This window comes from Falco rusticolus, chromosome 11 (genome assembly GCF_015220075.1).
Source record: "Falco rusticolus isolate bFalRus1 chromosome 11, bFalRus1.pri, whole genome shotgun sequence".
NCBI classification, from domain to species: Eukaryota; Metazoa; Chordata; class Aves; order Falconiformes; family Falconidae; genus Falco; species Falco rusticolus.
Window position 1 is genome coordinate 2,543,848 of NC_051197.1, and position 16,314 is coordinate 2,560,161.

Consider the following 16,314-nt stretch of genomic DNA (forward strand, 5'->3'; position numbering starts at 1 on the left):
AGAGACTCAGGAAAGGATGAGGATGGAGACAGACATATCACATCTTCTAAAATGTGGCATGGAGTGGGATCTGGAGTCTGCAGGTCTGATCCATCAAGTCCAAACCTAAGCGGCTTTTTTTTTTTTTTCCCTCCTGAATTTTTTGCTTTTTGGAGAAGGTTAGATCCTTGGGACAGACTCAGCAGGGATGCAGCATGTTAAAGCTTTGCAGAACTGGGAACGGGGCAGTGTGCTGGTCAAGGCACACCTGGGGCACTTCCCTGGGTACCTGGGAAGGCAAGCACTAGCTGATGCTATAAGCATGCTGTTAATTGCCCCCAAATCTTTATCACAGGCAGAACTACAGATGCCATGGGGTAATGAGCTATCAGTGCCATCTCTTCCAAGCAGTCATTGGGAATTCCAGTTATCTTCCTTGGGTATCCCCTGTCCCCACCGTGTCAGAGCATCCTGGAAGCTTTAATCTCTGCACTCAATGCCCAGGGGAACCGAGCTGTATAATCACCGATGGGGAAACCACCAGGGGCACAAGGCACAGGTCCGGGGGCAGGTACACAACAGGGCAAGTTAAAATAACTGGGCTGTAAAGGAGGAGCACAGAGTGCAGAAAGCAAATAAAGAATAATATACTATAAACCTTGCACGAAGAGATCAATATTGCACAATATAGACAAATTGTAAGAGAAAGGGGAGAATTTTAATGCTCTCAGTGTTGTTCTGAAGTTTCAAGGACTATTTAGCAGCCCCCAGGGCCACGCTGCTTTGCGGGTGCCGGGCGGGGGAGTTTGCACCCCCAGCTGTGCCGGGTTTAGGTACAGATCCCCTGCGATCGGGGAGAAGCCCCCAGGTTTGGGGCAGCCGGAGGCACCCCGCATGCTGCAGGCCAGGCTCTGGGGATGGGGGCGCCGACCCTTGTGCCACCCCAGCTCCCCTGAGGGCACTCAGGGAAAGCCAAGGCTTTGGTCTCAGCTTGATTTTGGCACTCCTCACAGATCCCTCTGCTTTTTGACCTCCAAACGTTTTGTTTTCAGACTGCGTTCATTTTCTAGCTCATGTAGCAATTTTTCCTCCTTGTATTTATCTGCCCTTGCACCCTCCAATGGAGTTGCACTGAGGCAACACATCCCTTCTCTGCCTCCAGCTTGCCACAACCCTGAACTGCGGCATCACCCGCATCCCTCCAGCCAGGTTTGGCTCCTTCGCTTGTGGATGTCGAGCCCAACCCTTGGCATGCATCTGCTTTCTCAACTGCCGGGCAGTTGTTTTGCTGCGTAGCACCCTTTTTGAAATTTCTTCTAATCATTTCTGAGTCTGTGCTCTGCTCTTTCCAAACAGGAGACTGAAGGCCCTGAACTGCTATTTAGGAATTAAAAAAAGCGAAAAACAATTGGATCTGCAAGCCAGTAGCGATGGGCAGAGGCACTTGGGTTTACAGATTTTAATCCCTGCTACTGCAATGCATGCGATGGATTACACGGGGCGCAGGCAACAGCCAGAGCCTTGCCCTGCCTAATGCTCTCCATTACTTTTATTGTGGGAAGTTGAACAGGAAAATAAACCCCACTTTACATGCAACAAATATGGGAGGGCTGGGGCAACTGGCTTCATCCACACTGTCAGACCTGGCTTTTTAATTGATCTTCTGGATTATGTTAAATAAAGGAGCTGGCTGTAAGACAGGACCCAAACAGCAGTATTGTGCCCAAGCCCAAAACCTGGGGACCCACTTTATTGAGGGATTTTTTCCTGTGTTCAAGTGGAGATGCTCTGACTCCTCTTCTCCTCCCTCTGCCCTGCCCCTTCCTCCTCCTCCTCGGCTCCTACAAAGAAACCCCGGGTCAGAAATGCCCTGGTACCTGCAGGCAGATCCTGCAGCCCTGGCACAGAGCCCAGCTTTCAGAGGAGATCGGGTATAACTCACACACCAACACTGCCAGCACAGGGATAAGCAGGAGAAAAAACTTTTATTTACATCTTTCAAACAGTAACACAGCTGCAGCAATTCACTGGGAAGAAACTCCAGGAAGAAAACTCATCTTGACATGCCAGCGGTGCCCGGCGCGCGGGGAGACCCTCTTCCCACCACACAGTATTTTGGGTCAGTACAAAATTGCTGTTGCTTTAGAAAAGGCAGGAAATTCACAGTAAAGTATCAAAGGGGAGCACGGCACAGAGGAATGGCAAGGGACACGTCGTTGCTCCGGGACCTCATCCCTGCCGGTATTTGGTCTGTGAAAATGCACGATACGACAACTCTCATAGAAAAATCTATCCCGAGGGCTCGATGCATGCAGAGTCACGGGATTTCTACATCCACTATAGGGCTTGAGCCTTTAAAAGAAGCGCTCGGGCGGCTCTCCTGGGACAAAGCCATCTGCCAGCCCCACCGCTGGGCTGCATGGGGCAAGCCCCTCCGCAGGTCTCAGTGGCAGGGAAGGACGAGACACAAGCTCGGCCAGGGAAAGCAGGGAGCAGCCCCCCGACCTGGCGTGCGGCCCCAGCGGAGCTGCCCGCCATGGCCAGGCTGCTTTTATAGCCTAAACCCACCCCCCATCATCTCCTCCCCTCCTGCCCAAAACTTCTAGAAAGAGAAAAGCACACACGTTTTGGCTATTTCTAGATGTGTTTAAAAATGGGCCAGACCTTCATCTGAGGGTCATGGGAAAATCTAAAATCTTTCTTAAAAAGGATTTCATCGCAGGGTGGAAGACTTGCGTCCTCCCAGCCCGGGAGCTCTTGGGGGGATGGAAGGGCCCCCAGGGACAGCAGCGAAACCCAACGGTCCCTCCGCTCCCATCTGGGCAATCCCCATCCAGAGCGGGATGCAGAGCCTCCCCTGCCGCCACCGCACCATCACTTTCGCCCAGGGGCAGGCAGCGAGCGGGCAGGGATCTCACTTGGCATACACCCCACGGCTTCAGGCGCCGGTATCAGGAGAGCACCAGGGTGAAGCTGCCTCTGACAGAGCGAGCAAACACAAGGGGCTCCTCTGACCGAGCAAGGATGCGGGTGGCTCAGCAGGGACAAAAGAGTCCCAGGGATGTGCTGAAGTTCTGCACACGGAGCCTGTGCATCCCTAAAAAAGCCAGCCAGCTCCCCACCCCCTGCTGCAGGGCCACTCTCCAAGCAAAAATAAAACCAGGGACATTTCAACAACAGAAACTTGCCCAGGCTGCTCTAATTAATCAAACGGGTATCAGGGGCTGACAGCTTTGCTGCCCTCCTGCTGAAGCACCCATGGCAGACCGCAGCATGCTCTGCAAACACAAGCAGCCTTGTGCAGGCTTCCCCAAAACTGATGCTAAAATTTGGTGCTTTTTTTTTTTTTTTTCCCCAAACCTTTAAAAATACACATCTTGCTTTTTTCTTAAATATATAGTCTATAAAATAAGGCAACTCAAGGAGACAAAAAGAACATCCCCATTGCTTAGGTACTGCATCCTACCACCAAAATGGGTTACAGTACTTCCAGTTGAGAAAACCAACTCCAACTGGCCGCAAAGCTCCTGCGCACGGGAAGAGGAGCAACACACTCTAATGCTGCTGCAAATCACAGGGAACTACCTGGGCACAGCCCTTGGCAGTCCCTGCACAGGTCCCGGGGAAGGGAAGGCTCTCATCCCTCCAGGGATTCATGGGGAGGGAGCTGCTTCTGCCAGGGACGCTACGGCTGCAATGGGAACCACACAGGGAACATCCCATCTCCAGGGGACCTCAGGGATAAAGGCAGCAAAGAAATTGGAATGACTTGATTTCTCCGCAAAATTGAAGCACACATTAAAATATATCTTTGGGAGAAATTCTCATAACATGACTATCTTGTAGTATTAAAAGCTATAAACAAGGCAAGCACAAAGGAGGGGAACGCATCCCCTGCACAGACCCTGCTCGGTGTCACAGCATCTCCTGAAAACTAAAATGTACAGCAGCTTTTTATAACAGGGGTTTCATCTCTCTTTATGCAAGAAGCACATGTTTTACCTCCAATGTTTTCCCTCTTTTAAGCGTATTAATGCTGGAAATGTGATCTTCACATTTCTGGGCTTCGTAGCGTACCCATTTTCCATGTTGCTCACCGGTTCCCACTGGGCTAAGTCTTGCTTTTTAGACCTTTGTTTCTCTGAGATATTAATTTCATAGAAAATAATTTATAGGAAAAAAACCCCAACCAACCGAGAGAGCAATCTGCAGTAAACGGTACTGTGGAGCAACGGGATGGCATGCTGTAGGCTCAAATGGAGACTGGGCTTTGTGTATGGGGGTGGCAAGGACACCATGGCAAGCTGCATAAACCTGGTGTGATCATATCATATCGTATCATATCAAAACGAGGTTTGTATCACTGATCTGTGTGCAAACTTGACCATAGGCAGGAATACTTTACAGTCTGGAAAGAGAAAAAAAAACCCCTTGCTGTAGCAGACTTGACCTTATAAGCAAAGATCTTTTTGCCTGATACTGGCTATAACCGTGTAGCCCCAGTACACCAGGGAAGGGACTTTAGGTACCACACGATCACCTAATCTGGCCCCAGCACCGCCCAGAGAAACCCAATCTGTGATGGCGTTAACTCTTGGTCCTTGGTACAAGCTGTTTAGTTCTCCTCGTCCGAGAGAAGGGGTGCGATCTTGTTGGAAAGCAGGGTGTACACATACGGCCAGATCTTGTTGGTCTCTGTCCCCGAGAAGGAGTGCAGGATGCCCCTGCTCCTGGAACAGAGATAGAAGATGTCAGCACCAGCCCTTGGTGAGTACCTGCAGTCAGGCTGGCCATCGGCAGGGGACAGCCAGGCGGGGTTGGAAGCTCACCGATGCCTTTTTGGGCCAGAGGGGGATACAGGGGATGGGCAGTGGCTGCTCCCATCCGCAGCATTTGCTGGAGGAGCCCAGCGACACCCGCACACAGATGAACCAAACCCAGCCAACAGCAAATTACCACATTACCCAGGACGACAGCTCACCCTCGCCCCCCTAAAGACCACCCATTCTCTGAAGTGCTCTACAGATGTAAACAGCAGCATCTATTCATGTGCTTAAGCTGGTGGGAAATTCAGAGCCCCTGTTCTCCCCCTTCCCCTGCAAGGGTGCTTTTGACACGCCACGGACCAGTTCTGCTTTTAAAAACTGCCGGGTGCTCGCTCCCTCTCTGCGGTGGATTGCCACCCTACGGCAATCCATCTGTTCCCAACTCAGCCAGCAGAGAACGGCCCCAGACTCGGAAGGGACAAGCCCTGGGACGTATGGGTGCTCACAGCGGAGCCCTCCCAGCCAGCGCTGGGCTCTCACCCCTCTCCTTCCCTCTGGCCAGTTGCTAAATGCCTCGGGGCCCGGACTGATGTTTTGCAGACTGACTGGGCAGCACCCACCGCCCGGGATCTGCACCGCCCGGGGTGAACGGGTTGGTTTGAAGCAGGGTAACAAGCAGCTCACCGGTGCCTGCAGGAGGGGAGCTGCTCTCTGCAACGTCACCGTCCTCACCTGCCTGCAGAGCCTCGGCTCGCTCAGCGACAGCTTTGCGTGGGGACACTTGCCCAAAAAGAAGCTGAAAGTCTTAACTGGTTGGGTTTTGTAGCACTGATGGGCAGCACCTCTGCAGATAGGCTTCCCACCCTGCACAGCAGAGCTGGGGGGCAGAAGGGATTTGCAAGTGCCTTCTGCCACAGCCAAAAAATCCCTCCCACCACCAGCACCAGCAAAGCTCTTTATGGAGCCCAGCAAGACAAACAGGAGCTGTGAATTTCTTTGCATCAGCCTCCTCCCTCCAAGCAGGCTTGGCTGCAGTGAAGGGCTGGGCTTTGTGCCACTGAGCGCAGTGATCTATCCTCCAAAATCTGTCAGGGGCCACGCCGGGGCTCCTCGGGCTGTGGGGATAGGGTCATGGGACTGGCTGGTGGAAACAGCACTCGTGCCTGTTTTTATGGGCATGCCGTGACTTATTCACATGGTCCAACTCACTTGTACAACTCTATCACTGGCTTTGCGGCATCTTTGTATTTTCGGAGCCTGGCAGCCACGGCCTCGGGTTTGTCGTCCTCGCGCTGGACCAGCGGCTCGCCCGTCAGGTCATCGATGCCCTGCAGGAAGGCAAACACCATCAAGGGGATGCAGCCACCAGCCCCATTGCCCACGCTGCAGCTCCCCGCCACACAGCCTACTCTGCATCAATCCAGCATCCTCAGATGGCATTTAACATAAATCCCATTTTCCTAATTAACATTTAGCATGACTCCTTCAGGCTGGCTCCCAAGGGCAAAGTCCTCCAGTGCTCGGTGCTTACTACCTGGCATTTCTTCCCCAAGGCTGTTTTACGATCTCAGCTCACGCAGAGGAAGGCTTCTCTGACCTTTCCCTTCTGTGAACTGCTCCCAGCTGGCATCCCGCGATGCTACAGGCTCTTACCTGGACATGGGGGGGGTTGAAGTCCATGTTGTACACCCTCCCACTGCCCGGGTGGATCCAGCGGGCACTCAGGCGATCCTTCAGTGTCTCGAAGGGTATGTTCAAGCTGATCACCAGGTCCAGCTCACAGATCCCATCCAGCGCCTTGGCTTGCCCCAGCGTCCGAGGGAAACCTGCGCAGGCACCACAACAGAAAGGGGCTGTCAGGAGAGGCAGGAAAGCAGCAGGATGGAACCAAAACCACCCGCCCCGCAGCCCCGGAGCTGCAAAACCACCGCAGCTCCTCACTACAGCACAAGCAGTCCAACAGACAGGCATCCACCATATGGCTACAATAAAAAATAGCTCCTACAGCACTGGCTCCCGAAATACAGCACATGGGTCGCCGTGGGCTCGTCTTTTCCTGCAAAGTCATAGCTGGAGGCAAGCAAGAGGGCACAGGCAACAACAAAACAGGGAAAAATGCTGGAATTACAGAGAAACAATGGCAGGAAACAAAACGCTGTGCACAGACAAGTGACACACTGCTGGTTTACATGGAGGACATGGAGGACACCGCAATGGAATGGTTTGTACAGCCATCACCCAGCTCTCAGAAATCCCCGTCCTCCGAGGGTGCCCAGTGGTACCTTTTGTTGGAAAAAACAGTGAGCAGGTGGGAGCATCTGCTCCTGCTGCCAGATCGCAACCAGGGGTGACCTGTCCCCTCTCCAGTTTTCTCTGCTGATAACACACTTTGTTTTCGTTTTTTTTAACCTTTTTTTACATCTGTAAACCCCTCTGAGACCTCCTAGGCTTTTCCCAAGGAGAGTATTATTAGCCAAGAGCTTGCCAGGACGCCAGCACAGGGAATGAATCAGCCATTATGAGAGGGAATGCATGTAGTCTGTCTTACCAAGTGAAGCAAGTCTGTTACTTCTGTTATCAGACCACTTGAAATAACTACGCTCCTTGTCACAGTTCTGCTGGAGTGGGGCTCTGACTGCACCCACCGCTTGTGCCCCCAGGCAGATGAATTCCCCCAAAGTTAACAGGAACGTGACAGCGCAGGGCTGCCGGCATTGCTACTGCCCGTGTTCAGATTTTAGCTTTGGGGGCAGCCCGTCCCTCAAACATCTTGGTATAGGCAGAGACCAACACACAAAGCAGGCGGCTCCTGAAATCCTCATTACCAGCCCACAGCCCGATTTGTTTCCCCCTTTCGGCAACCTTGGCGGGACCTCTGGATGCAAAGCTGTGATAAAACAGGAGCCGGTTCCTGGGCCAGGCTGCTGGGGGTCAGACCACGGTACATCAGCACCCTGAGCTGCAAGAACCCAGATCTGAGCATGTTGATGCGGCCCCCCAAGATTGTGTTGAAACACTGGAATTTTAATACAACAAAATATGTACTTGTTTACGCAGTGCTTGTTGCTGTAATATTTGTTAACCACCACGTTCCCTGACGAGTTGAGTGGCATTATTGCAAGAATAATAACATTTTAATAGTGAGGATTCACAGGCATCTTCAAGGCAGCCTGAACCTACAGTACTTGAGGTCTCTGGCGTCCACCCTGCGAGCCCAGTGGGGTGATGGTGCCAGACCTCCCAGTGCCAACACTGCTGCATCCCCAGTGCCCACTGCAGTGAGAAAAGCTCAGCTGGACTCCAAGCCCCAGCACAAGCCACCTCTCCTCTGGGGCTGTCCAGGGCTATGGGGAAGACACACAGCTCCACCAGCCCTCCAGTCCCTGGCACTATACCGTGGACTTGTTTTGGTTGTAGACTATTCTGTGTTTTCCCTGCCAGGAGCCTCAGAACTCTGCAAAAGCCTGAGTCTGTTATAAATCAGCTGGCTCAGTCTTATTTCTGTGTTCACTGATTCTTCAAAGCAGATGGGCAAGGGAGGGTTTCTCCCCCTACAGCAGCCACGGCCACTCATCCCCATACGTCACACTTGCCTGTGCCCAACACCGCAGGTCAGTGTGACCTGCTCAGCCCTGCCCCATCCCCTGCCCAAGCCCCAAAGCAATGCCTAGAGCTGCCATCGGCACTTGTCAGCTCCCCGGCTACCGGCAGCGATGCACCGCAGCTGCTGGCACACAGCTTCGCCGCTGAGGGCTGCAGGAGCTCCTGGCGAACCTTCTGCTGCTCCTCTCACCACTTGCCGTGCCGGTTTGCTCTTGGCATCTTCTCCACCCACATGTACCTCAGGTGGCTCTTGGGCTCGGGATGAGTAGCTCCTTTGCACAAATACGGAGGTGGTAAGAGATGTTTCTTGGCATGCCTCCAGCCCCACTCTGCTTGCTGGCTCGGCTTCATGAAACACCTATCTCCTTGCCTTGCCCTTCCCTGTCCCGGCTGTGCGCCAAGGGCTCAGCTGGACACGCACGTGCTGCTGAGTAGGGCAGAGGAAGAAACACGCAGGCAGATGCCTCTGCCAGCAGGTCGGTTCCTGCCTCTCCTCCCACAACCAGCAAAGGCACCTTCTGGGTTTTCTCTCTCCTGGTGCTGCCAAACCATTAGCAGCAATACAATGTTTGAAAGGGGGCTGGGATTTTCCCACCCAGAGGGGATGCAGCAGCACACTCACCATCGAGCAGCCAGGGCTGCTCTTGCCGTTTCTCCAGCTCCGTCATCATCATGCGCGTGATGACATGGTCCGGCACCAGAAGGCCTCGCTCAAGGTACTGCTTTGCCAAGACGCCAACTTCTGTTCAAGAGAAGAAAAAAACGCAAGTCACAAAAAAGCAAAAAAAAAAAGCATGATATTTCCACTTAAAAAATATTGCTCCCCCTCAAATTCTGCCTGTCTTCCTATATTGCTCATCCAGAAGCTTTTCAGCAGCGTCCCTCTGCCCTTAGCTGCTGCTCCCAACGGCCGAGCAACCACTGGGTCTTTTTGGTGCTGTAGAAATGGAAATGCCTGAAATACCTGAAGAACCCTGGCAGCCCACAGCAGCAAGGGGCACCCGCACCACCCCTGCCATGCCGGCCGCATGCACTGCGTGCCACACACAGGGCTCCTTCGGCTTTGGAGACAGCACCGGTGTGGGTACAGGTGGCACTGGCACCAATACTAAATGTCCTGAAGACACTGAACCAGCTGCAAGGGATGCTGCCAAGCTCCACACACGTCGGGTGGTGGGATGGGACCACAGACCTGGCCAGCTTCCTGCTGCCTGCTGCCTGGCTCAGGCTCGCTTTGAAGCAATGTCAATGACAAAGGCAGGGTGCTAATAATGCCTATTCTTTCAGGTGCCTCAGAGGTGGTTTCCAGTAAAGCCATGAGGACAAGCAACGCTTGCAGATCTGGCAGCATTTGGCTCAGAGGCATGAAGTTTCCACATACAACCATTGTCAGGAAAAGCTGGCATTGTCAGTTACAAAAGAGCTGAAAAGGTGCAAATTCACGATTTCACGTGCAAAACATGGCAGTAAACAGGCATTACCAGCAAGCTCATGCAAAGCCCAGATCTCAAAGTGTTTGTTAAATCACTCTGGAAAGCAGAAGATGGCTTCCTGTCCAAAGGGTTTTAAGATTTCAGAGCCTCAACTTAACATACGCTCAGATAAGAAAATTATTTCCAAGATCAAATCCTTGAGAACATAACTGTGGTGTAACTGCAAGGTAAATATGCCTTACCAAGCCCCTGCCCGGCTCTCCCCCGTGTCACTCAGCTGGAACCAACAGCGCTGGAGAAGCCAGCGGTGGCTTCTACATGGATAACGCCGTGTCTGGACCCACCCTTCTGGCAGCCTGGCACCACGCGGGCAGCTGCTGCCAGCAGCCAACGTAATAGGGATTTATTTCCTTATATATTTCATTGCAGCTGGGTAAAGCAGATGCTACCTCGTGGAGAGATGCAATAAATTCAGTTGCTTCTTACATTATACAGTTTGCCTGCAATTTTCCTGTAGCTGCTCAGAGACACAAAGAAACTGGAAAATGCAAGTATTCTTTGCCACCACACGTGGCAACTCCTGATCCTGCCACCAGAAGAGGTCCAGCCTCTTCCCTCTTGGAACAGGACCCCACCAACTCTTTTGCTCTCTTCCCACAGCAGCTGAAATAGCATTTGTCACCAGAAACAAACAATATTGCCATCAATTTGTGCAAGATTTCTGGTGAGGACAGCACATTTTAGCCCTCCCAAAGTATGAGTCCTCTAAAAAAAAGCCACAGGGTCCTGCATTCCGAGGCAGGCTCTGGCTTCCCAGGCTGCAGCAAGATGTCAAAGCGGGCAGGCACGTGCACCTGAACTCCTGAGCTGCAGGAGGGTTTTTTTGCAAAATATACAGTTCCTGGAGAGAGTTCATCTGATCTAACAGGGGAACTGACGCAGCCTGCAGGGATCCCCCCGAAGGCGTGGGGCTGGGACGTGCACAGGAAACCTCGCAGGCTCACAGAAGGATCTGCAGAGGATGCCTGGCAGGAGCATGGGGCAGCTGGGGGCTGCCAGCCGAGCCACGCTCCCCCCTGGAGCCTGGCCTGCCTCGGACACGGACACGGAGCAGGCAGCGGGTGCTGGCTCACCAGCCCATGGGGCTGAGTCATGGCAGGGACCAGGACCACGTCCCCCTCTGTAACGGCATTTCAGCTCACCCTGCTGAGCAGCTCTTTGCTCGGAGCCACGGTGGCTGCCAGGCACCAAGAGCAGAAAATACCTTTTTTCACTAAGTTTTTGTTGCTGCCCATACGTTGCCAGCGCTGCTGGCAGCTCTCCTGCGGAGGAAAGCAAAGGACACAGGGATGGAAAAAATACACGATGTCTTATGCAACCAGCACAGAGACCTGCTAAGGCGTAAATATTATCGCATCCACCTACATTTTTTAATATTTATTCATGTGGTCTGCACGTTGCCACAGGCTCACTGGGAACGTGCTTGCCGGCAGGACAGAGCTGCTGGCCACCAGCAGAGCAGCCTGGTGGCCCCGTGGGCTGCAGCTGCAGCTGCCCCAAGGAGGGGTGGCTGTCCAAGGGACCGGCTGCTGCTCAGCAGGGCTGCTGGAGCCAGGCCTGGTGCTGCAAACCAAAAATACGCCGGGCTGCTGTTGTGGAGCCTGGAAATACAGCGGAGGCCCACAGCTCTGCATCACGGAGGCTGCAGTTTTCCCACGCCCTCAATACGGGCAGATGGTTCTCCGCTGCTCCACGATGGACAACTCCTGCTGGCGGGGATGCTGCTCCTCTGTGCCCCCTGTGTGTGCTGGGGGGACATCACCAGCAAAGGGGGGATGCACCAGCATGGGAGTGCATGCATGGGCATGGAGTGCACATAGCAACACGGGGGGCAGGCACTGGCCCAGGGGTCATGCACCAGCACAAGGGGAATGCACTGCCATGGGGGCCCATGCACCAGCACCAGCACCATGCACCAGCACCAGCAGATGCTGATCTGCTTCCAGACAGCTCCTGAGCCCCTCCAGCCTCTCCCTTCTCCAAAACACTTGTGGCACCATCACCCCACCCTCTCACCGAGGAGGAACAGGCATGTAGGAACAGGCACATATTTTGCATGATGGACCTGCAGAGCTGCCCAGTCCCTGGACCCCCCCCCAATACCCAGGACACAGGAGCGCAGCATCCCCACAGCACAGCCCTGCCCCCATGGGGTTTCTTCAAGGCAGCTTTTATCTCCAGTTTTTACATTTGCTGTCCCCCTCCCAGCTGTCACCCCAGGGCCCAACCTGGTCCATCAATCCCCACCCGAGCAGCACTCCCCAGCCACAAACCAAAGAGGAGAAAGGTTTGGGCAGATCCTTTGGAAGATCCTGGCCCCCCTGCATGAGGAGCTGAGGCTCACCCCTATTGCACTGCACAGCACCCATGCAAGCACCAAAACCCCCACTGCTACAGCCACGGGCAGCAAGGGGTTGCATGCACTGCTCTGCAGTTACTCCAGGTAGCAAGGGGCTCCTTAGATGCTGCTCATGCTCCCTGAGCCAGGCTGGCGGTGGGTGCGCCTGGCAGTGCTGAGCTCTGTGCAAAACAGCCTTTCGACTCACGGGCTTAATCTCATTAATCTAATGACCACGGGTTTAATCTGCCCTTTAACACATGGGACTTCAAGCTCTCTGTGGCTTCCCCCACAACCCTGATCTGCAGCCTCCTTATCAAAGCAACACCAAGTTACAGCCCTGAGGGATGCCTCCAGCCCCCAAGGCCACCAGCAACAAAACAGCCACCCGGGGCCAGGCAGGGCAGACTGGAGGAGAGGCTGTTCCCAAACACGGCTCTTGGCAGCCTCCAGACCCTGCATGATAACGCCGGACTTTCTGCCCTACACGCAACCTTTTACATGATTTTTTTTTTTTTAATTTAGGCTACAGCAACACGATCTGGAGTTAATAGAGAGGAGAGGCCTTGGGTGGTTAATAGGGGACCGACCTGTGCACCAGTGCAGATAAGCTGCAACGACCCAGCTGGCCGGGGCCAGGTGTCACCCTGGGTTTGGGACCCTGGGAGCTCTTTCCTGACAGGGATGCTGCATCCAGGGCCCTCGCTCCCACCCTGTCCCCACCGGCAGGATGTCACTTTGGACCCTATGGAAAACCAGAGGGCTGGCAGGTTGCATCTCCTGGGCTCAGCTCTGACAGGCAACGGGGCCAGTGTGTGGCTCTGCCAGCAGACCATCACCCATGGAAAAGGTGGGGAGAAGGACTGTGGGGCTCAGTCGTGCGCATCCCACATCCCCCTTGGGCTTTTTTGTGCTTACTTCGGTTGATGCTAAAGAAATCTGTCACAAGGAGGGGACTGGAGCTACTTCTGCCTCCAAGGAAGTACATTAAAGGGAGTGGTGGGACTGACACAAGACACACGTGTCTCTGGGGGGATGCAGACCCTCAGCCAAAGCCAAGCCATTAAGCTGTATTGCGAATTAACCGCTGAGTCCCACTAAGACTCCGGGATGCTGCCAACACCAGAGACGACCAGCTGGGTACTGGGGCCAAGGTACTGGCCAAGGAAATTGCTCACCACCCTCCAGCACCCCTGCCTAGCACCAAAACCACAGCTTCTAAGTCTTCCAAGAACTTTAAAAGACCTTTCCTACAGCAGAGCAGCCACTCACTAAGAGAAGACACTAATTAACACACGAATGTGTGGTGGCAAAGGTACTTGTAGGGTCACTGTAGCAAAACTTCAACACTTCAGCAGCAACCGTGTGTTCAGCCACTTCAGACGGCTGCAAAGTGAAGTCCTTGTTCCCCGAGGCTGGCGACACAGACACTGGCACAGGCAGCGAGCCAGGCACCCTCCCCAGGCTGGGTGGATGGGGCTTCCTCCAGCAGCTGGAGTCCTCTGTGCCACCCAAGCCTGAACCCCGCAGCCACGGCTATTTTATGTCTCGCAATGGCAAGCAGGAAAATCCCCAGTGCATCGACGCCTCCCTGCCATCCTTGGACCGAGATGACTCTAAAAACATCAGACTGACGGGTCCCTTTGGGATAATGATTCTGTAATGATTCTATTCGTACTGAAGAGCCCCAGCCCTCCTAAAATACAAAACCAGTGGCGCAGATGATAAACTTGAGAGGAGAGTCATATTTCCACGTCGTTTCCCCCGGAGCTCACACACTGCAGCACAGTCATGTAACAGCTTGTCCAAAGCAAACAGCAAAAAAAAATAACCACCCCAGCACATAGCTGCAGCTTACTGAGAGCTGTAACCAGAGGCTGTCAAAGGTGGGACCCGAACGTCACGCCAGCTGTACCAAACTAGGCTGATTTTCTTCTGAGTAATTTTACCTGCATTTCTCAGTGTTGTTTGCTTTGGGAAACTGAATTACCCGGAATCGCACTGTGGGAAACACCTTCAGCTAACTCACTCACAGTCCCTTCTCCAGGGTCCCCAGAGAAGCTCTACAGCAAGAACATGAACTGAAACATAAATTCAAGAGACACATTTAAAGGCTTGATCCTACAAGTTCCCGGGTGGGCAGTCTCACTGCACTGCCCTGCTCCCGCACACTGCACCTCTGCTTGCTTTTCACCCAAGCCTTTTGTCCTGCAGCCAAAGCCGTCATGGGGGTTTTCCTAATTTTGAGCCTCCCTCCAAAGGAAATATTATTGTATTTTTTTCATTATAAAAGGAAATATTATTGTACTTTTTAATTATGAAAGGAAACCTGGGTATTTTTAAATGAGTGACCCGTGCGTGCAGGGCTGTGTGCAACGCCCTTGCTGGAGCATGTGGCTCTCCAAAACTTTTTTTTCTCCCCCACTTTGTTACCCTTCTAAAAAGGGAAATCACTTCTAGGTTCTCTCCGTTTGTTTTGTATCAATGCCGTTTTACCACTCCTTTGCCTGGTGAGTCAGCTTCCCCTCTGGGCTGGTATTTCACACATCACCAGAGGAAAGAAGGAACTGCTGGAAAAAAAAATACGCTGGGATTGCCTAATGGCATCTGCAGAGGAACCTGAGGGCAAGCTGGGGTGCAGCACACCTGCTCCGGAGCCTCGCCAGGGCCGAGGAGCATCTCACCAGCTGACAGCACTGCCTGCGGCGCAAACACAGCAAAGACCATCCACTCCCCCGCGGGTTTGGGACCCGGGTGTCACCCATGGGACGGGCAGGAGCAGAGAGCTGCTGCGGGGAGCCCGAGCTCCTGCCAAGCAGCATTGCCCTGCCGGGGGCTGCCCACTGCGCTCTCTGAGCTCTCAAGCCCTAATAAGCTGGGTCTTGCCAGGGGTGACCTGTGCAGGGCAGGTGCTGCCACCCACCTCCTCCTTCTCCCCGGCTTCTAGAAGGGAGTTCCATAAGGAGTCGGGGACATGCACTTGCACCCCGTAACACCCCACCAGCCTTGCCGCAGGGGATGGCATGGCACAGCACATCCCAACACCCGGCCACAGCACCCCATGACCCGCAGCAATTTTCCCAGCGGGGTTTCCCCTGGGCACAAATGCACGTTCGCAATCCACCCCTCCTGCTGTGGGTGTTGCACAGGCACTGCCTGCACCAGCATTTCAGCCATCTGCCATCCACCGCTTTGCAGTTTTTACCCCATTCCTGTACCTGAGGCAGGATGAAATTATTAACAACAGGCAACCTGTTTGCCTGGATGCCACCATTAACCATCGGTGGCTGGTTATTTGTACTGGCTTCTCCAGAGCTATACCCACCGGGCACAGGGATGAAACCATTACACACCCAAGGCTCCCCGCAGCATCAGACCCACTTTTACTGGGCAGCTCCGCCAGCTCAGGCTGGGGGGATAAGGATGAATGAGCTGTGCCAACCCCACAGAAAGAAAACAACCTGTGGTGTATCTGCGTGTGTGTGTGTACATGAGTGTGTTCCCCATCCCATCTCCATCCCATCCTTGTCTACATTCCATCCCCGTCTCATCCCCATCCTACCCCTATCTACATCCCATCCCCATCTCCATCCTATCACCACCTTATCCTCATCCCTGTCTACATCCCATCCCTATCTACATTCTACCCCCATCCCATCCACATCTCATCCCCATCCCTGTGGACATCCCATTCCCATCCGTGTCTACATCCAATCCCCATCCCATCCCCATCCCCAATCCCTGTCTACATCCCATGCCCGTCTCATCCCCATCCCCGCCTCCCGCCACTCCGTCCCGTCCCGGGGCAGGCGCGGGGCCGTGCCCCCGGTGCCGGTGCCCGCGGGCTCTCGCTCACTCACCGCCACCGGCGCGCAGGCTCTCCCGCAGGAACTGCCCGCTGGAGAGGTGCTGCAGCCCGAAGCTGCGGGCGATCCGCTCGCACACCGTGCCCTTCCCCGACCCGGGGGGGCCCAGCACCACCGCCCGCACCAGCCTGGAGGCCATGGCGGCCACCGGAGCCCGGCCCGGCTCCCTGCGGGGCAACGCGGCTCGTCAGGCGGCCCCGGCCCGGCCCCCCCCCGCGCCGCCGCCAGCCGCCGCCGCGGCCCGTACACATCAGCGGGGCGGGGGGGCC

At 54.3% G+C, this 16,314-nt stretch overlaps 1 protein-coding gene across 1 annotated transcript; it reads right to left on the reverse strand.

Moving 5' to 3' along the window:
• Positions 1-1,945: 1,945 nt before the first annotated feature.
• Positions 1,946-16,314, reverse strand: AK4 (adenylate kinase 4). Its single transcript, XM_037404359.1, has 5 exons — positions 16,040-16,314; positions 8,971-9,090; positions 6,399-6,571; positions 5,955-6,073; positions 1,946-4,709 (listed from the first exon to the last, which is right to left on the reverse strand). Exons 1-5 carry the CDS (start codon positions 16,182-16,184, stop codon positions 4,595-4,597), a joined length of 672 nt encoding a protein of 223 aa, XP_037260256.1. The 5' UTR covers positions 16,185-16,314; the 3' UTR covers positions 1,946-4,594.